A 21,484-nucleotide genomic window follows, 5' to 3' on the forward strand; every position below is an offset into this window, starting at 1 on the left:
GGGCAGATCGAGGGGCGTGTCGCTGCTCTGCTCTTGGCTGCGTTGTAGACCTGACACTCTGGCAGAGCTGCACACCTTCGCTTCATCCTTCTGGTCAACACCTATGTCTATTAGCAACCAGAGAACATAGGCTATCAACCACAGTTTGACAAAACTTAGTCATTTAATGTTCTTTCCCACTTCAGATAAATACTGATGTTGATGTGTCCATACTTAGCTGAAACAACCTTCAGTCAGAGGTGAATAGCTTCTAATCTCTTCTGTACTAGGCCTACATCTAGAAACAACAATGAGGCAACAACTAGCAGCTTCGTAACAGCCAGTGTGTCTTGGAAAAATTTGCATGTTCATACTACAAAGTGCTTACAATTTGTTAGTCGCACCAATAGATCTTCCATTCACTGCCAGAAAATGATCATTAAATTCAACAAACGGCCTATTTTCCCAGCACCAAACACAACCTTAGTCTCTATTCCCTGCAGTCTTTGAGCTCTGACAAGAGCTGAGGGCCCTGTGGAGAGACGAGTGGTGTGTTTACCATTAATTGTAATCATAACGTTCAATAGGCTGAACTCCAGACGGCTTATTGGGAGATTGAAGAGACCCCCAAAGCAAACAACAAATGCCCTGTCTAAAACCCACCACAAGCAGCTTGGAGGTAGTGAGAGTTAAATGGGGAGCTCCTAATCACGTTCACACAAGACATATTAAACCCCTAGCTCAGCTCTAAAAGGTTCTCACCGCCAGCCAGCCAGTGGGATTAGAGCAGGTTTTATGCTGCCTGACCTTGGATGTGCGTCTCCTCTTGGCTTTTACAGGCCACATGAGTTTTAGTTTGAGAAATGGTGGGTTTTGAAGGGAACACAATCTATCAAGCTGCCCCTATACGGCCAAATACCTCAGTCGGGTAAAGATTGCTGAATGGGAACAATACCATTCAGTCATGTTGGTTTCAGCGCCATTCTTTTGGGTGAAAATTGTATTTCATTGTTGAATTTCAGCACAGGAGGCTGCAGAGGGGAGGCTCATAATAATGGCCGGAACGGAGAAAATGGAATGGCATCAAACACCTAGAAACCTTGTGTTTGATGTATTTGATACCATTCCACTAATTCCAGTCATTAACGCATCCCGTTCTCCCCAATTAAGGTGCCACCAACCTCTTGTGAATTTCAGCTATAGTTAGATCACAATATGGAATTGATGGCGATGGTAAGGATGATAATAGGGAACATTGCAGTAGATTACAAAATTGCTTGAGCCAATAGTCTCATTGAGCATGAAGTGTGACTAACCCGTTCCTAGCCCCAACAAAGCATCTAAGCCACTGGGAGTAGAGGTTCAATCCAATTCATAGCTAAAATGTTTTGTAGAAAACATTTACCAACTATTTCAAATCACTCAACTCAATTGCACAAATATATCTGACAAAACATTGCATCATTATTCGGTTTTACTTTAAATATAATAAATCCCTCTAGAGCAGAGACTTTCCACAGAGTAGAGTAACATTATACCCACATTGTGTAATTAAGAGCAAGTGTGTGAGGATCCTAAAATGACAAAGGTCATAACACTTTGCCAACAACTTGACCACTGTGTGGCTTTAAAGAGGATTATTCCCTTATTCGAGTGAACAGAAATGGAATGCCATAAAAGGCATGTCAAAATCTTGTCACTAAGAGAGACACATATCTATTCTGTAAATAGCAACAGCTAAAGGAGGACAGAGAGTCAAAAGCATACACGCTGAATACCCCAGAATCCAGAGGAAATATTCTTACCAGTAGTTTTCCTTAGTGTGAAGAGTTTATCAGACACAATCCCTGAAACCTGAGTTAGAATGAGAAAAGAAAGGAGATAACAAATATGTTAGCCTAGCTAGAAGCTAAATTAGGATTCTGAAGGTGCCGGTTGTGGAACTGTCCAGAGAATTGGTTGCTTTTCCATCTTTATCAGCTCTCTATCAAAAGGACTGTTCTGTATACTGGCTCTTGTTCCACTCCCAGACTTGATGTGCACTTCGTCACTCAAGGGGGTGTGTTCAAGTTTCCAATGAATGTAAATGAAAACAGAGGGACAAAAGGTGAGACATACATCTTGGTGAACCCAGTCCAATGACACGAGGGAACGTTTCGAAATGAAACTGAATGAGATTCAATCGAAACCATTCTTGAATAATTGTATGTATTACGTGACAGCTCAATGCAAGTATGTTTTTGACAGGATAGTAAAAAGCATCTCAACATAGATTACATATTAAGAGGTAATTCATGTAATCAGTCATATCTTCCCTGTAAGAGCACTCACACACTAGAAATATACAGAAATGTCCATGACATTTACCTTGTGAAAAACTAATTAGAAAGTGGATGAGACAAATTAAGTTAGTGAGTATCTTATTACAATCAATAAATTACATTACCAACCGTATGTTTCTGATTAATAACTGACTAATAACAGGCAGCAAAGGACACACACATACGCGCACACACGCAGACGCGCACACACAAATTAGACTAATCAGCCATGTTTACGCTGCCCTGATGTAAATAAAAAGGTCAGCCAAAAGACCTGACTCCCATCACAACCCTGCCTGGCATTTGGAGGACCCCCTTCCTCTCAGTACAATAAAGCCTGGCCAGCTGACCGTGCAGATGGGAATACATGTGTAACCGGTGTGAAATGGCTAGCTAGTAAGCGGTGCGCGCTAGTAGCGTTTCAATCGGTGACGTCGCTCGCTCTGAGACCTTGAAGTAGTTGTTTCCATTGCTCTACAAGGGACGAGGCTTTTGTGGAGCGATAGGTAACGATGCTTCAGGGTTACTGTTGTCGATGTGCAGAGGATTTCTGGTTGAAGCCCAGGTCGGGGTGAGGAGAGGAACAGAAGCTGTTACACATGGCTGAATGACAGAATAGTAGAGCACTGATACATTATTATCAGTGATATCAGTTGTGAAAAGTGAGAATGTTTATCTTGCCTTGTCATCGATGTCACTCTCACTGTCACACTGCGAGAGAAAGGATGTAAAACACTGCATTAATTCATGAGAATGTATCAACACCTTCATCAATCACAAACACTCAAACTGGAAGTGAGTTGTTCACATTTCTGCTATCTGCCTCCACAGTCATATCAATATTACCCACAGGAACAAAACGTGTTATTATTTGTCTAGAGATTATAAGGATACCTTGATTCAAGGTCATGACCTGTGTTTTGAGTGACACTGCCGTGTTTACTCCTACTCTATTGGCAGGGAGAGAACAGCAGAGGACACCGCAAGACTAGAGGCAGAAGTCATATGAGTGACTGATGGGTGTTTACAGTAAGCATCCACAGCAGTATTTATCTTCATTAACTAAGCTTTCATTACAATATCCTATTCCATGAAAACAAGATTGTGGATTAAGAAACTTGACTCCAATCATTTAATTTAGTATGTTCAATGAAATCTTGATAAATATGTGCTGTATTTACAAATAATGCATAAAGAAACATTGAGATCCATTGAGATCAACTAATAATCCTGGTTAGATTAGGACTAAAAACTGTGGTTATGTCTAGTAGTAATATCACAAAAACAGTGTTTACAAATCAAGAGAGAGAGAGAGGATATTATTATACATTATGTCTGTTACCTCGTTCCTAGTGACAGACATGTGTTTAACTGCTGTGTGAACTGATCTGTCTGCTCTAAGGTATTCATCATGCCAGACGACACAGCAGCACAACTGTGAGCTACTGTATCAGCCAGTCAATTTATACTGAAACCACTGACAACACGTGTCTCTCTGCCTCACTCCCCTAATGACTCAAGCCCTGCTCACTGTCAACATGTCAAGGTTACTCAGATTCACTAATCCATGTTGACATGACACCTGTTTAGCTACATTACTAAATATCAGCCTGTTAGCTTTTGAGAAATTTTGTCACAGACTGTTCTTGTTCTCAAAATGGTAAAGATAATCACTGACCCGGTTTTGCCCTCATACTCTGAGAATGACTATAGGCAGATCCTGGATATTAATTCTGTCAGAAAGAATTGAAGTCACTCACCGAATATCCCCGACCAGAGAATGAACTCTGTGGAAAGGAAGGATAATGTTAATGAGCAAGGGCTTATGATAGATTCTGATAAAGGCCTTCTGTAATCACTCAATAGGATGTTGTTGCACACAAACATGTCTTTATCCAGACAACACTGCTCATACCTCACTATGGTGTCCTTTGGAGTTGCTTCTCTGAGGTGTGCCCTGTGTTTTGGTGACTTCAGCTCTGTCTTGCCTTCCTAGAAGCCCCTTCACCTGAGGGACATGATAGACTAATTATCTTCCGTTCTTTAAGTCCATGGTTATCTATATTACATTGAATTGTTAGACAGTACATTTATCAGCCCAGAATAGAATCTGGACCACCAGAGGGCACTATAGTATTACAGACACCAGTGAGTGATTACACGTCAGTGAGGACATCCATTTCAATGACACAGTTAACCTGATTTAAAACAAGCAGAGTTGATGCCCAGACTCATTGACTGCCCGTGATGGGCAATTAGCACTAGGCCATGCTCTGGCCCATCTGAGAGCCGACGGCAACATGGGTGCAGGTACACAGCGCATGCATAAATGGGCGCACGCACACACACACACACACACACACACACACACACACACACACACACACACACACACACACACACACACACACACACACACACACACACACACACACACACACACACACACACACACACACACACACACACACACACACAAAATTGTGTTGCAATGGAAACCTTAAATGACAGATCCATGAAGCATAATGCATATTCAAACATTTATTCAGGAAAGAACAAATTGTTTCTGGACAAAACAAGACAGAAATGATATTGACTGAAAACTTAGCACGTGGTGATGATGACACAGGAACAGTATAATAATGTGGTATTGAGCTGAGGTTTGATGGTTTAAAGCAGGGCTGCCCAACCCTCTTCCTGGAGATCTACTGTCCTGTAGGTTTTCAGTCCAAACCTAATTTAGAATATCTGATTCAGTTAGTTAAGGTCTTGTTGAGCAGCTAATAAGTAGAACCAGGTGTGTTAAATTAGGGTTGGGCTGAAAACCCACATGACGGTAGATCTCCAGGAAGAGGGTTGGGCAGCCCTGGTTTAAAGCTACTGCTACTGTAGCATTCAGCCCGTTCCTGTAGTGTTCTGCTGGCTGCTACACTTCCCTGCTTTGACAGTCCAGCCCAGGACACTGTCTATTTCTGTGTGTGGGTGTTCGTGTGAAACCGATTTATTTAAATAGCATAGATGATGTTTCACAGTGGTTGCGAATATGTCAAAATAGCATCCTTCAGCAAAAGTCCTGCCTTGATTTGGCACAGCCAGTGTGCTGTGTCAATGTGCAATGAGCTGCAGTAAAATACACTATCTTTCTGGTGATGAGGTAAAACAGAAGAGATGATGTTATCTTAAGTCCCTCTACTTTCTAGAGAACACCTTAGACGTTTCTTCAATGACACAATTGAACTGCTTTTGATTGAATCAAGTGTGCGTAGGTTTCATCCATTTCGTAAAGTAGATTCCATCTACTTACAATGTGCTTAGATAAACAATCAATTCAAGGAACAAAGGACTCTTTGAAACAAACATGATCATAGATCTCTCCTCTATTGCAAAGGAGGCTACTATCCAACATACTGTTTTGCATACTGTTCAGTAGAGGAAACATCCACAAGCCAGGGGCCATCTAGGCGATACCTTACAAGGCGATACCTTACAACAAATAGTATCTGGTCTATACACAGAGATAAGGGTAGGGGAATTGGCTAGGCCAGAGACTGATATGGAAGCGAGCCTAAGTGTGTGTGTGTACCTGGTGTGCTCTCTGTTACAAACACAGACACATCCTGGGCTGAGGAGGAAGCTCTTCACAAAGCACCTTATCTCATCATAGCTCTTTATTGGCCCTCGTTTCCTGTGTGACTCCCTCCTGACTTCATGCACAACAGACAGGCTTGTGCAAGGCTATTACTAGACCAGGATGGGAAGCTTCGGGAATTAACCTGATAGAGTTCATTGACTGGCTGGTGCCAACAATGAACACCTAATAATGAAGACAGTTTGTTTACAACTGATTGAAACAGGATCACCATTAGAAAAATAGAACTGTGGGATTGAAAGTGGATGACTTGCAACAGAAAGAAAGAACTCAAAATAAACAAGCCTAGATTCTAAGCTACACAAACAACCAAAAATAATACCTCAACTGTAAGACCTCATTACTTCACTGGGCAAAACCTTTACACATGTGGACACACACATTACCAGGTAGACAGGTTTTGGTTTGTAGTCGAGCATATTCATTCGAAATATAATGAAGGTTAATACCACAGATCCATAGGCTACCTGCTTGTTCTTCTTTGAGTTGTTTTTCACCTTCCCCTGCTCCTTCTCTCCATACTGGTCATGTTCAAAGTCAGCTCCATTGTCAGTGAATATATTCACATGGATCTCAGCCCTTTCAGGAGCCTTTTGTTTCTTCAGCATCTGGCTCTCCCACTTCTCCTTACCCTCCTGCAACCTCCGGCTCTTTGAGGTCTTCCTCAGAGCCACCTACGAAAGAACAAACACAAAAGAGGCTTAATATCTACAGCACAGAAAGAAAGAGACCTCGGTGTGGTGATGATAATGCTTAGAATGAGTCAATATGACAAGGCGGCAAGGGAATCCTTGCTGAAACCTCTAAGAATTCAATAAAAACCAATCTCAAAGACAAAAAAAATGGAAATAAAACCATACTCATGATGCTTCTGGGCATGGCTCTGTGTATTGAGGTCATATCCAACCTGGTCTCAGAGCATTTCGTATTATGTTGTACGTAAATCCGCAACACTCCATTTAGTATTATATGTTAAGTTTTGTATGGTATGTATTAATTTGTGGATTTCCATTACACATTTTGTATGACATGTTAAGAATTACTATTTGTATTATACATTATGATTTGCAAAATATACAATATGTTACGTATTTGCAAATCATATTATATGTTACGAACTTGCGAAACGTATAATATGTTAATGAATTCTAGCTACAGTAGGTGGCTAGGTGGCTAATGTTAGCCAGCTGGCTAATGTTAGATAGGCTAGGGGTTAGGGTTAGGGTTAAGTTTAGGAGTAAGGTTAAAGGGTTAAGGTTAGGGGAAGGGTTAGCTAGCATGCTAAGTAGTTGCAAAGTAGCTCAAAAGTAGTAGGTAGTTGAAAAGTTAGCTAAAATGATACAGTTGTCGATGATAAAATTCAAACTCGCAACCTTTAGGTTGCTAGACGTACGTGCTATACGCCCACCCTTCCACCCACGACTAACCACCATACTTTTGTTTTTTGCCTTAAAGTAACCATCTGTCTTATGTAACCACACCAAATGTAAGTGTCCCAGATTTATGTTCACTATGTTATGTCTAGTATATGAGAGCAGGCTTTCATATCCTATGAGGCAGGCCTGTGAGACTAGAATGTGGGCGGCCAGCTGCTGCCCATTGTCAGGCTGTGGATGTGGGGTCTGGCAGTCTGAGCTAAATGCCCTGTGCCCGGAATAACACCAGTGACCTGCGGGGGGTTTACCATTGGTGTTGATACACATGTCATCAAGCACAGTGGAGGCATGCAATAAACACAAACAAAAATCAGTTACAGGTAATCTAAGACACAAATGTCTATTATTCTGTATACATCAATGATGTCGCTCTTGCTGTGCGTGATTCTCTGATCCACCTCTACGCAGACAACACCATTCTGTATACTTCTGGCCCTTCTTTGTACACTGTGTTAACAAACCTCCAGACGAGCTTCAATGCCATACAACTCTCCTTCCGTGGTCTCCAACTGCTCTTAAATGCAAGTAAAACTAAATGCATGCTCTTCAACCGATCGCTGCCCGCACTTGCCCGCCCGTCCAGCATCACTACTCTGGACGGTTCTTAGAATATGTGGACAACTACAAATACCTAGGTATCTGGCTAGACTGTAAACTCTCCTTCCAGACTCACATTAAGCATCTCCAATCCAAAATTAAATCTAGAATCGGCTTCCTATTTCGCAACAGAGCATCATTCAACAATGCTCCCTAACATACCCTCGTAAAACTGACTATCCTACCGATCCTTGATTTCTGCGATGTCATTTACAAAATACATCGCAGTCTATCATCCAACACTCTACTCAGCAAATTGGATGCAGTCTATCACAGTGCCATCCGTTTTGTCACCAAAGCCCCATATACTACCCACCACTGCGACCAGTATGGCTGGCCCTCGCTTCATATTTGTCACCAAACCCACTGGCTCCAGGTCATCTATAAGTCTTTGCTAGGTAAAGCCCCGCCTTATCTCAGCTCACTGGTCACCATAGCAGCACCCACCCGTAGCACGCCCTCCAGCAGGAATATTTCACTGGTCACCCCCAAAGCCAATTCCTCCTTTGGCCGCCTCTCCTTCCAGTTCTCTGCTGCAAATGACTGGAACTAATTGCAAAAATCACTGAAGCTGGAGACTCATATCTCCCTCACTATCTTTAAGCACAAGCTGTCAGAGCACCTGTACATAGCCCATCTGTAAATAGCCCATCCAACTACCTCATCCCCATACTGTTGTTTATTTTTTTGCTCCTTTGCACCCCAGTATCTCTACTTGCACATTCATCTTCTGCATATCTATCACTCCAGTGTTTAATTGATACATTGTAATTATTTTGCCACAATTGTCACGCCTTGGTCTTAGTATTTTGTGTTTTCTTTAATTATTTGTTCAGGCCAGGGTGTGACATGGGGTTATTGTATTGTCGTATTGGGGTTTTTGTAGGCATTGGGATTGTGGTTGATTAGGGGTGTGTCTAGTATAGGCTTGGCTGCCTGTGGTGGTTCTCAATCAGAGTCAGGTGAATCTTGTTGTCTCTGATGGGGACCGTATTTAGGTAGCCTGGGTTTCACTTTGTATTTCGTGGGTGATTGTTCCTGTCTCTGTGTAGTTTCACCAGATAGGCTGTAATTAGGTTTCACGTTCCGTTTTGTATCAGTTATTTCATGTATCGCGATTGTTTCATTAAAGACATGAGTAACCACCACGCTGCATTTCGGTCCGACTCTCTTTCGACAAACGAAGAACGCCCGTTACAGAATCACCCACCACACACGGACCGAGTGGCGTGGTAACAGGCAGCAGGAGCTGTGAAGGGAGGACGTTATGGACAGCAGAAACTTGGAGTATACGACGTGGGAAGAAATAGACAGGTGGGCGGTCGACCCAGAGAGAGTGCCAGAGCCCGCCTGGGATTCGCTGGAGCAGTGCGAAAAGGGCTATAAGAGAATGAGCAGAATGCAGAATGCAGAATGCATAGAGCAGCTAGATCCGCCAGTCAGCCATGATCTTCTAGATCTGCCAGTCAACCAGATTCTTCCAGATCTGCCAGTCAACCACTCTCTTCCAGATCTGCCAGTCAACCAGTCTCTTCCAGATCCGCCAGCCAGCCAGGATCTACCGGAGCCGGCTACCTACCTGAGCTTCATCTCAGTACTGGGCTTCCTCTCAGTACTGGGCTTCCTCTCAGTACTGGGCTTTCTCTCAGTACTGGGCTTCCCCTCAGTTCCGGGCTGCCCCTCAGTCACAAGCTGCTCCTCAGTTCAGTGGGGTTCTGGGTGAGGACTATTAGGCCATGGTCGGCGGCGAGGGTGGATTATCCCAGGACGCGAAGGGGAGGAACTAGGACATTAATGGAGTGGGGTCCACGTCCCGAGCCGGAACCGCCACCATGGACAGACGCCACCCGGACCCTCCCTATGGTTTTGAGGTGCGTCCGGGAATCCGCACCTTAGGGGGGGGGGGGGGGGGGGGGTTCTGTCACGCCTTGGTCTTAGTATTTTGTGTTTTCTTTAATTATTTGTTCAGGCCAGGGTGTGACATGGGGTTATTGTATTGTCGTATTGGAGGTTTTGTAGGCATTGGGATTGTGGTTGATTAGGGGTGTGTCTAGTATAGGCTTGGCTGCCTGAGGCGGTTCTAAATCAGAGTCAGGTGATTCTTGTTGTCTCTGATGGGGAACCGTATTTAGGTAGCCTGGGTTTCACTTTGTATTTCGTGGGTGATTGTTCCTGTCTCTGTGTAGTTCCACCAGATAGGCTGTAATTAGGTTTCACGTTCCGTTTTGTTGTTTTGTATTTGTATCAGTTATTTCATGTATCGCGATTGTTTCATTAAAGACATGAGTAACCACCACGCTGCATTTCGGTCCGACTCTTTTTCGACAAACGAAGAGCGCCGTTACAACAATGGCCTATTTATTGCCTTACCTCCCTTATCTTACCTCATTTGCACACACTGTATATAGACTTTTCTATTGTGTTATTGTGTTATTGACTGTATGTTTGTTTATTCCATGATTTGCTTTATCTTGGCCGGGTCACAGTTGTAAATGACAACTTGTTCTCAACTTACCTACCTGGTTAAATAAAGGTTAAATATATATATATTTTTTTTGTATGGAGCAATGCAATAAATTAACCCCTAAAATTAACCCCTACGCTGGTGGCTTTTTAGGTATTATTGTTCAATGGAAATGAACTAATCATCAAGTGTGAACTGTGAGCATTCCCCGCTGAGCGTCCCCCCTGTCTGCAGCTTCAGCTATCCATGAAAACAACTGATCTAATGGTACAAGTGTAAAGTCCTACCTTGAGCTAATCTCCAGAACCATTGCCATAGTGATATTAATATTCATTCTGCTGAAAGACTAACGGCGTGAGGTAAATGATGTCTTATTCTGTTTCTCCAGCTCCCTGGACTGTTACCAAGACTCTGATAAAAACAATCACTGTTAGCTTGACTCTGAATTAGCATCAGGTGTACACATCTGTGGAGAGGCAGGGGGATAGGGGGAGAAAGGAGGGAGAGCGAAATATCCAAAAACCAAATACCAAACAAGGGGAGGATGAGAGAGTGTGGGTGAAAATAATCTGGGGTAGATACGTTTTGCCAGCTACACTGAATACAATAGGGTGAATCCAGCTAAATGCAGGTTAGGGTTTGGGGTGTGAATGGCTTTGAGAAAGAACACTGGATCTAAATCCCAGGTAAAGTCCAGTGGCTTACAAAGGATTCAGTGGATGGAAGGCTCTCATCTAGTTCCACTATCACAGCTGTACCTCCATCCATTCCCTCTCACCATCTATGAAGCCACCAGTGAATATAGCAGTAAGATGTTATAACACAGTCTATCCTCAATTAACAGAGTTCATGAGAATCAAGCTATTAACAGCTCATGTTCCACAGCCTCTGCAGTCAGACGTTACATATGAGCTCTCACTAGGCACCTGAACATGCCCTGGGTATGGCCTGCAAATGTTCCACAAAGGACATGACATACAAGAGGCCAGAGAAACAAGGGGGGATGGTAAGCTATTCAAATCCAATTTGTGTCTGCGGGAAGACAGTGCAAAGGGCATACAATCAGCTAATGGCACAATAAGTGCTGCTTCAGCCTCCATTAACTGCTCTGCAAAGGTGCAACACATGCAGGGTTACAACATAGAGTCAGTCAGTTAATTGTATAAAGTCAATAGCATTGGCTAACATGCCTTTATTAGAGTAATAGATCGGTTATAGTGAATTCTATTCCTTCCTATGTTCATGTATTAAAGCACTACAGTGTATGAATGTGGACCCATCAGATCTGATGTTCATGTATTAAAGCACTACAGTGTATGAATGTGGACCCATCAGATCTGATGTTCATGTATTAAAGCACTACAGTGTATGAATGTGGACCCATCAGATCTGATGTTCATGTATTAAAGCACTACAGTGTATGAATGTGGACCCATCAGATCTGATGTTCATGTATTAAAGCACTACAGTGTATGAATGTGGACCCATCAGATCTGATGTTCATGTATTAAAGCACTACAGTGTATGAATGTGAGCTCTGATGTTCATGTATTAAAGCACTACAGTGTATGAATGTGGACCCATCAGATCTGATGTTCATGTATTAAAGCACTACAGTGTATGAATGTGGACCCATCAGATCTGATGTTCATGGGCGTTGCTCCATTAGATACAGTACATGATGGATTCCTAAGCTGTGTGTAAAGCTACAGGTCAGATAACACAGGTGCTGCTTAGCTGTTAAACAGCGTAAGTCCTATAGAGGCACGAGGAGATACAATCATGGCTGTAGATAATCTGAATTGATATGCATGATTATTTATGTCTTTATCCTCCTGACCACGACAGAGATAATACTGCAAACAGCCTATCCATAGATCAAGCACTCCATCCATGCCCAGCTAGACCTCTTTCTGTCATTCTGAACTGTTCGATCACAAGCAACTATAGGCCACCATCTTCTGGTACATGATTAACTTTAAATGGCCCTGACTTCTGTAGAGAGGTTGCAGATACAATAGGTTCATAATGACTGGATTATTTGAATGCTGAAATGGAGTTGGCGTGTCATTTCCCACAATGTGTGTGACACACAAATAAGTGGTAGAGGTAATTAGACACTTAACACTCTATTCCCACGACAGGTTCTGCCTGTCCAACAGCCTGAGGTCACAGCAGGTCCTGCCACTGAATTATGGGAGTCGGGCAATCTATTTACCAGTAATGGACTTAAGTCATGAATAAATTCACACTGCCATGGCTCTGCTGTACAAGTCTAAATGTGTACTTTGTCACATAAATGTCAAACATATTTAAAGGAGGTACTGGTGGCCAAAAATATAAACATTATGAAATTGTAATAGAACATAAATGTCACTTTTCTTGTCTCAACCTACAGTAATGATAAAGACGAGGGGGCTGAAATGGATCCAGTTTATTATCACCTAGATTCATTTGTAAACACTACAGTACATTCTGTCCACATAGCACAGTATCTAGACTATCTACAGTCCCTGGACAGCTGCTGTGTTCCATTCTCAGAGGAAGAAATTCCCCACATACTTGTGTGAAGCGATTAGTGATTTTATCGTGGAGCTTCTCTTTCTCTGTGTAGTACAGCACAGCTACAACTCTTCATCCTAGTATAGACCCATTCAAGGACACTCACTGATTTTATAGACTGATGTTGCCATTCATAAGAGTGAGGTACGCTAAATCGGTCAATATCATTCGTTATCAGAATCCTGTCTGACTTACTGTTCATCAACTCAATATGTTATTTACACTGGCAGCCCAGGAAAATGAGATGGAGACAGTCTGACAAGTGATTATGATCAGAAGCTTGACTAGATGTTCAGCTGACAAAAGCTGATCTAGGCAACGACATAACATCAGGAATTCTTGTGAGCCTCATTACACTCACTCTTCAGACAAGATTATTGAGAAAAATGTGTTTTCATATCTTACCTCAAAGTACTTATCACATGCTACTGTGGTAGAGGGTAAATCTGGGCAACAACATACACAGAGTGTACAAAACATTAGGAACAGCTCTTTCCATGACATAATGTAGATTGACCAGGTGAATCCAGGTGAAAGCTATGATCCCTACTGATGTCACAAATCCACTTCAATCAGTGTAGATGAAGGGGAGGAGACGGGTTAAAGAAGGACTTTTAAGCCTTGAGACAACTGAGACATGGATTGTGTATGTGTGCCATTCAGAGGGTGAGTGGGCAAGACAAAATATCTAAGTGCCTTTGAACAGGGCATAGTAGTAGGTGCAAGGGGGACTGGTACGAGTGTGCCAAGAACTGTAAGGCTGACACCTTGCAGTCCATCCCCCGACACACTGAGGCTGTTCTTAGGGCAAAAGGGGCGAAACTCAAAATTAGGAAGGTGTTCCTAATGTTTTGTACACTCAGTGTATATTTGGGTAAAAAGGACATGTAATAAAACATGCTATCCTTGACAGCTGTATATAGTAGCTTGACTAATGGTCCTTCTGTAGCTCAGTTGGTAGAGCAGCTTAGCTTCCCCGGGACCCTAATGCACACATGACTCTGCTCTAAATGGCATATATATATATATATATATATAATGCCTCTGCTCTCTTCGCCTGCCAGGTACTAAGACAATTAGATTACACACCATCAGTAACTAATCAGGCCTTTTCCTCAGAGAGCCTATTCACAGTGGCCTCCAGACATTATACTGGGATAATCTCCTCAGCTATGGGCATTGTAGTGGAACCCTAACCTAACGACAAAGCAGTAGAGCTCAACATCCAACAGACACAAAGGGGAGGCCAAAAACAGAAGGACAGAGATAGAAAGACAGTGTAAAACAAAAGAGTGTTGTTTGCAATGCCCCTGAATTGGAACTAAACTACATTTGGAACTGTACCATATTCAGCAGATAGCCCTACTTATCAGGGCTAAATAGTATCTATCCACAAAATGGGGCCAACAGTCATTATTTAGCCAGTGGATTGAGGTCATGCAGTAAGTAGCAGCAAAGTCTACATCAGGGCCGGACCTAGCCTTTTGGGGCCCCTTAGTGAGATTTGGTTCGGGAGCCCCCCACCTTGCGGCAAAACATTTTAGTGGCCTCCCTTTTGACGGCGGTGCGAAAATGTTTCATTTAATTTCCTGCAATTCTACACATTTTGCCATGGGGTGGAGAGAAAATGTAAAAACTGTATAACAAATTTCATACAATTCGACTCATTTTGCCATTTGGTGGAGAGACATTTTGCTGTTTTAAAGCTAATTTCCTGCACTTCTACATATTGTGCCATGGGGCATAGAGAAAATGCTGCAGGTTTTTTAATGGAAGTTTTTGTCAATTCTACACATTTTAATATAATAATAATAATATAATATATGCCATTTAGCAGACGCTTTTATCCAAAGCGACTTACAGTCATGTGTGCATACATTCTACATATGGCCATGAGGCGGAGAGAAGATGTAGCAATATACAACAAACAATTCTACAAAGTTTGCCGTTACTTATACCATGTTAATATAATATCTGAGTGAGAATGACTAACAAAAACAATGGGGGCTCCCGGGAGGTCAGGGCCCCTGGGCACGTGCGCTATGTGCCAGGGTTGGTATTCGGCCATGATTACTATAAGTTTAGCTGAATCAAAACATTGGTAGTTGACATGTCTAATTGAGTGACTGTCAGTGACTGACATAACAACAGAAAAACTGCTGATTTCAAAATTGCACTTGGTGTATACTATTATTAAACTCAACCGTAAGTTGAGATCCCGATTGAGTTCCTATTTTTTATATATATAAAAAAGATATGCCTGGGGCCAGCCCTGTTCTACATATTCACTTTCTAAATAAAACTTGCTGCCTCTCTGTCTGTCAGCACACTGCAACAGACAGACACTATGTTGTTCCATGTCATTTCCAGGCTGTTTAGGGCGACTGGTGGTTTATTTACAGCAGAAGCGGACAAGCAGCAGAACAAAGGCTAGGAAAGAGGTTTTATGGCAGGAAGAGTCTGAGTCCGAGCCAGCCTGTTTTCTGTCTTACGCACACGCATTCACTTTTACAACTGTGAGTTTTCCCATTATGTGGAACTGCAGTGAACAGGGGTAAAACATGAAACGTTCAGCTGGCTGAATGAAGTCATTGTGCTACCACCATGCTTAAGAGAGGAGAAGGTAATCCTTGGACATAAGAGGCTAGCTGTTGTGGAGACTAGGGGGATGGCAGGCCAGATAACATAGAGGGTATGTCAATGAGTGCACATTCAGGCACACTGAATATGGCCAAAGAGAGGTCATTTCAGTGTTCCTAGAACTAGAACATTGAACATTGATTCTACTTGAAAAAAGGGATGAAAGCAAAAGCACAGCCTGTTATCAGCTCCAAGTGAACACTTTCACATACACAGACAAGTGACACCTACTTGTTTAAAAAGCCTTGTCGGGCCCCTGAAAGCTAATCACTTCCTCAATCTTGTCCACACAAGCTTTTAAAGAGTGTTATCCAAACAGACCGACAAACACCACAAAGAGACAAGGAGCTGTCGAGCAGCAGCCTTTCTCCCTCCTTGACTGCCTGAAGAGCTGGGCCGGAGGACTGGGAGGCTGGCGCACATTAACTATGCAGCAGGGCCATGGCTGTCATAAAGAAGCACTTACCTATCAACAGCTGTAACATTTCAATTATATGCTTCTTGAGAAAATTAGACCACTGTGCCACTGCCTGTACAAGTTGAGCCGTAATCTTGAATACAGCAAAATCAACATTTTTTTAAATGAACTTAGAGCTATGGGCGTAGAATGCTCTGTGACAGTGTTTCTCACCTGTTGCAGCCTATTAAATGAACCTTTAGCCTTTGACACACTGGTAGTGCTTATCAAACAGCTACTTAAGAGGACATCACCTCTGGGGTGTACAGTAAAGTACACACCTGACCAGACGGACGGACTCTGAGAGAACATCAAACATATCTTTCTATTTACGCAAATAGGGTGTCAAAATGTCTACGTGGGGCTTTAATGCAGTAGGATATTAAAAACTTGTAACAGTCTGACAGCTCACACTATAAATGACTAATCCTAGATTTAGTATTAATGAAATTCTATCTGGTGGAAATCCTAGAAGCTCAATCATCATAAAAGTGGGTGAGTGGGGAGAGAGTCGCTCTATTAGCAGAGCTAGAGAAGAGAAGCATGCCTTATTAAAGGGAACAGACTGTGTGACAAAGAAACGTTTTACAGTTTAAAGGGTAGAGCTTCTGCAGGCGTCACCCATTCATACATAAAGCTAGACTAATGACAAGCCAGACACGCTGGTTACAGAGCTAATGAAGTCAAACAAACATACAGTGGGCCAGCACATCCAAGAATCCCTCCCTGGTGAGTTACACTGTCTAGGTTTACAGCACTCACTCACTGCAACAATCATTATACAATTATGTAAGCCACCTCTATTACAATCCAGGTCAGGGTCATTTTGAGCTGGAGTCATAAGTCTACAGTCATCCTCATCCAGAATGTTGTGGGAATCATGTTGGCAATATGCAACAGCTGTATGCAGCAGCTGTTTCTACAGTGATTCATGTATGGTAAGCTGGTCCATCATGGCTACAGTGACTACACTACAGTGTGAGTGTAATAGCAATGGCATCTGTTTGTACGCACTAACTCTGCCATGGCTCGTTTGCCACCACAGGGAAATGAATGAGGTTGTTTTATAGGTAGATATGTATAGGGATAAGGGGGCTAGGCAACAGTGCAAATACTGAAATAAAAGGTCAATAAAGATACAAGGTAAACTCGGTCCGTGTAGCTATTTTGTTCGCTATTTATCAGTCGTATTGCTTGGGGTTAGAAGGTGTTCAAGAGCTGGTTGGTGTCAGACTTGATGCACCGGTACTTCTTGCTGTGCGCCGCACAGAAAATAGTCTATGGCTTGGGTGGTTGGGGTCTTTGATGATTTTTGGGCCTTCTTTTCACACCGCCTGATATAGAGGTCCTGGATGGCAGGTGGCTCGGTCCCAGTGATGTACTGGGCTGTCCGCACAACCCTCTGTAGCGCCATGCGATCAAGGGCGGTGCTATTGCCATACCAAGCAGTGATACAACCAGTCAATATGCTCTCAGTGGTACAGCTGTAGAACCTTTTCAGGATTTGAGGGCCCATGCCAAACCTTTTCAACCTCCCGAGGGAGAATAAACACTGTCGCGCCTTCTTCACGACTGTGTGTGTGTGTTTGGACCATTTGAAGTGTTTAGTGATTTGGACACAGAGGAACAAGCACATAGAGCACATAAAGCCTTCATCATTCATAAAGGTACTTTTAACTGATTGATATTATCTCATAAAACAAAATGTATAAGACCTAAACTTCTTTTAACCTCAGACCTAATTTCCGGCATCTATACCAAACTCCATTCTTTCTACATTCATTTCCTCTACTGGCACGCTCTAGTGTAGTCACGTAGCAAAGCAAATCCTTGAGTATACAACTCCGAGAAGCAAGGGCTGACGGTAATAGATAATGATCGTCATCACCATCAATGAGAGCTGATTGTATTGTGTTATGTTTTGTTTTTTTTCGCCCCGTGACATTTGGTATAACAATAGGTTTCTCTTTCTAGGATGTGAATGTCATAACAGGATTCAGACAGTATCATAATGATAATGAGTCTTCTGTCTGGTACATATGCACCATTTACTTTGAGTCAGCTCTGACTTTTTACTGCCAGTTTGACTTTTACACAGTGTCACTTAAGTACCATTAATCATGTTTACTGGTAGTCACCATCTGGCGGAAAGCACTGAGAGAAAAGGTCATTTTCAATCATTCCACACACTTGGTTTGCTTGAACATAGAAGCCTCTGATGCTTTTATTATTGCTTCTTTTGCATCTATTTTCAAAACACATGTCCCTGTGTGTGGACATGCCGTGAGGCAGGAGGGAGCACACTAAAACTAAAACCAGCTGATGAATACTGCACCTGGGAGCTTTTAAGAGCAAGAGAGCAGCTTCCTTTATAATGGGTCAAGCGTAGGCCTAGAGTTTTTTGGTTTTCCATGTGTGTACAACCAGCAAATCAGAACATATTCAAAATCAACTGGTTTTTCTCTGAAAAACACTAGCAATTATCATGACATTGACCAAACCAGCCAGTGTACATCCATAATGATCTGTATTCCAGAAACACATCTGCTGGAATGAAAGTGAGTCTGAGTTATAGAAACACATGGACTGAGTGACACCTCATAGCATCATAATGGTTGAAGTTGGGATAAATCAACAGTAACCTAACAGCATATCATCAGCTGTCACCCTCACAGCATATTGACCTTGCAAACCAGTATGTTTACAGCAATATCCAAGTTCCCTAAAACCTTGTTACATAGGCAGGTAGGTAATTACAGTGTAGATAGCCAACACATTGTTACAATGGTTATTATTCATCTTTACACAAGAATTGCAAATTAACTCACAATGGAGAAAACTGGGTAAACTGCACATGACCCTGTCAGAGACCATGAGCCATGAGGCCCACACATGGTGATTTAAGAGACTTATTTACTTATGAATCATGTCCAAATAAACAAACATGTGTCAATATATATATATATATATACACACACACACACACACATAAATACACACACACACACACACACACACACACACACACACACACACACACACACACACACACACACACACACACACACACACACACACACACACACACACACACACACACACACACACACACACACACATAGCCCTACGTTCTTACCTCTAAAGATTCCAGATTGATAAAGCTGGCTATGGCAAAGCCATCAATAATGTCTTCCTCCTGAGACACTGACCTCCGTCTCTTTCTCCGAGAGGGACGCGGGGGTCGGACATAATGCAAGTTGGTCATTTTTCCATAATTACACAGGGCCTTTTTTCTGAACGGACTTTGCCCCCGGTCGGTGCCAGATGATGGACTCCGGTTTTGATCATTCCTGTCAATCGCATCCCTTCTCCGCACGCGGTCTCGTTGAGATCTGGACCTCCGGCTGCGCTTTATTTTCCCGTCCATTTTATAACTCCGAGACGAGGCGAATACCACAAGACAGTGAGAAATGTGTTCTATGTCCATGGAAAGTAACAGTGCGCAGAAGAGCCCTTGCTTTGTTTTACAAATCAAATAAACAATTCAGACAACGATCTGAGAGAATCATCTATCCAACAATAACAAAAACAGACAAGAACATTTTCGAAGGATGGTTTCGATTAGAATGCGAACAGCGGCTGCCCTTCTAATGGCATCACCAAGACAATAATATTGACTTGTTCTGCAACTTTGTTACAATTGTTGTCTGGCTGCTACAGCGCTAGCTGCCAGACAAAGCTATGACGCTGTATCATATCCTACGGTTCTTCTACTTCCATCACCGCCCAATCCATGGTCAATCCACTGCCATAACCTCCCCCCAAAACGGTTGTGCTTGGCTAGACGGATCCAGTTAATCCAATTAAAATATAAATAGCCCAAATAACTCCTCTTTTTAATGTTGATTGCCCGATTGATTGTTACTTATGGGGTTTGAAATGCAAACGAGATCCCACATTAATAATCCACACAACGCAATCAATTCCGTGAAGTGAATAATTGTCCATCCATTGACAGATAAAACCATCCATGCGCAGGCTATTTGTTTAAAGCTTGTCAATCTTCACGCCAAAGTGACCAAACCTCAGCCAGAAAACGATTCGCCTTTATCCTGGTTCGGTCTTCATAATAGATCCAGCCTCGAATTCTTCTTTCAGTGGTTCCTTAGTTGATATGATTGGTTCCTTGGTTCGAATGTCCCGTTGAGCTTGAGTAAATCGTTGGGTAAATGGTGTTAAAGAGACACGTTAGATTTAAAGCCCACTCCCCACTTCGCTCTACATTGCATTTTCGTTTGTAGTCTAGAGTAAATCCCAATACCCTGAACAATTGACGTATTTCCGCCACCTCTGCACGGAAGTGTCTGAAATGATCATCGACTTGACACTGACGGGAGGAGATGAGTAATGGAATTCTACTTCTACCATATTAACTGCTTAAAAAAAGTTTGTTCTGTTCTTGATACAGTATTACATAGAAGTTATCATGACTACCAGGTTATTACAACTGAGTATAGCCTATGCTGAGAATAGCATACAGATTGATTCTTGGAAAAATTAGTTCATGATGGTGGAACAATGGGTTTTGAGGAAATGTGAATCATATATTTCATAATTCGTTACGAATAAATGCAAACAAAACTGTTTTTCTATATGCATTATTGATGTTGCATAATATCCTATTGCTAATAGGAAAAATTGAGCCTAAGGTGTGTGTTAAAAGGCAGTGTTAAATTAATATTCTTTATATGATGTAGACTTAATCCTAATACACAAGCATGCTTGGTATTCCTGTGCCAAGAAAACAAATCAACCCCCCATAGCTGTAGGACCTACAGTACAATATTCACTGGAAAGTAGTGTTCAAAGTGTCCTGCTACAATTGCCTTAGGAATAGGAAATAGTAGAAAAGCTTCCCCAGGTCGCCATTATCAGTAACATCCAGCCTTTATTGTGGTTTGCATCACTCCCATAGGAACGTTAGCAGAATGCTAAAGATGCATGAAGCATGGATATGCTCTCATCATCCTCTTGGTTGTCCTCTTTCTGAACAAAGTTGATCAGATAACAGCTTTATGATTGCAGTTCTACACGATGCTCTATTATCACATAACGTCCTTCAAACTCTGAGTGTAAGTAAACCTTTTTGATTTCCAATATTTGTATAGTGATATATATTTGTATTTGTATAGTATAGTGCAATAGTTACTACATTCCCAAGTGACTTAGGTCTCTAGTACATTTAACATTTACATTTAAGTCATTTAGCAGACGCTCTTATCCAGAGCGACTTACAAATTGGTGCATTCACCTTATGACATCCAGTGGAACAGTCACTTTACAATAGTGCATCTAAATCTTAAAGGGGGGGTGAGAGGG

The 21,484-nt window shown here is 42.2% G+C and overlaps 1 protein-coding gene across 1 annotated transcript; it reads right to left on the reverse strand.

Moving 5' to 3' along the window:
* Positions 1-142: 142 nt before the first annotated feature.
* On the reverse strand, positions 143-20,456 carry LOC123999968 (fibrosin-1-like protein). The gene is made up of 7 exons (XM_046306027.1): positions 19,242-20,456; positions 6,417-6,623; positions 4,216-4,308; positions 4,061-4,087; positions 2,982-3,011; positions 1,785-1,833; positions 143-511 (listed from the first exon to the last, which is right to left on the reverse strand). Exons 1-7 carry the CDS (start codon positions 19,590-19,592, stop codon positions 399-401), a joined length of 870 nt encoding a protein of 289 aa, XP_046161983.1. The 5' UTR covers positions 19,593-20,456; the 3' UTR covers positions 143-398.
* Positions 20,457-21,484: the final 1,028 nt, after the last annotated feature.

Source organism: Oncorhynchus gorbuscha, linkage group LG16 (genome assembly GCF_021184085.1).
Source record: "Oncorhynchus gorbuscha isolate QuinsamMale2020 ecotype Even-year linkage group LG16, OgorEven_v1.0, whole genome shotgun sequence".
Taxonomy (NCBI): Eukaryota; Metazoa; Chordata; class Actinopteri; order Salmoniformes; family Salmonidae; genus Oncorhynchus; species Oncorhynchus gorbuscha.

Coding starts and splice junctions, on each gene's coding strand:
- LOC123999968 (XM_046306027.1), bottom strand. CDS start 19,592: ATGGACATAGAACACATTTCTCACTGTCTTGTGGTATTCGCCTCGTCT. Junction 4,309..6,416: donor ACTCAAAGAAGAACAAGCAG/GTAGCCTATGGA, acceptor CATGTCCCTCAG/GTGAAGGGGCTTCTAGGAAG. Junction 3,012..4,060: donor TCTCTGGTCGGGGATATTCG/GTGAGTGACTTC, acceptor TTTCTCTCGCAG/TGTGACAGTGAGAGTGACAT.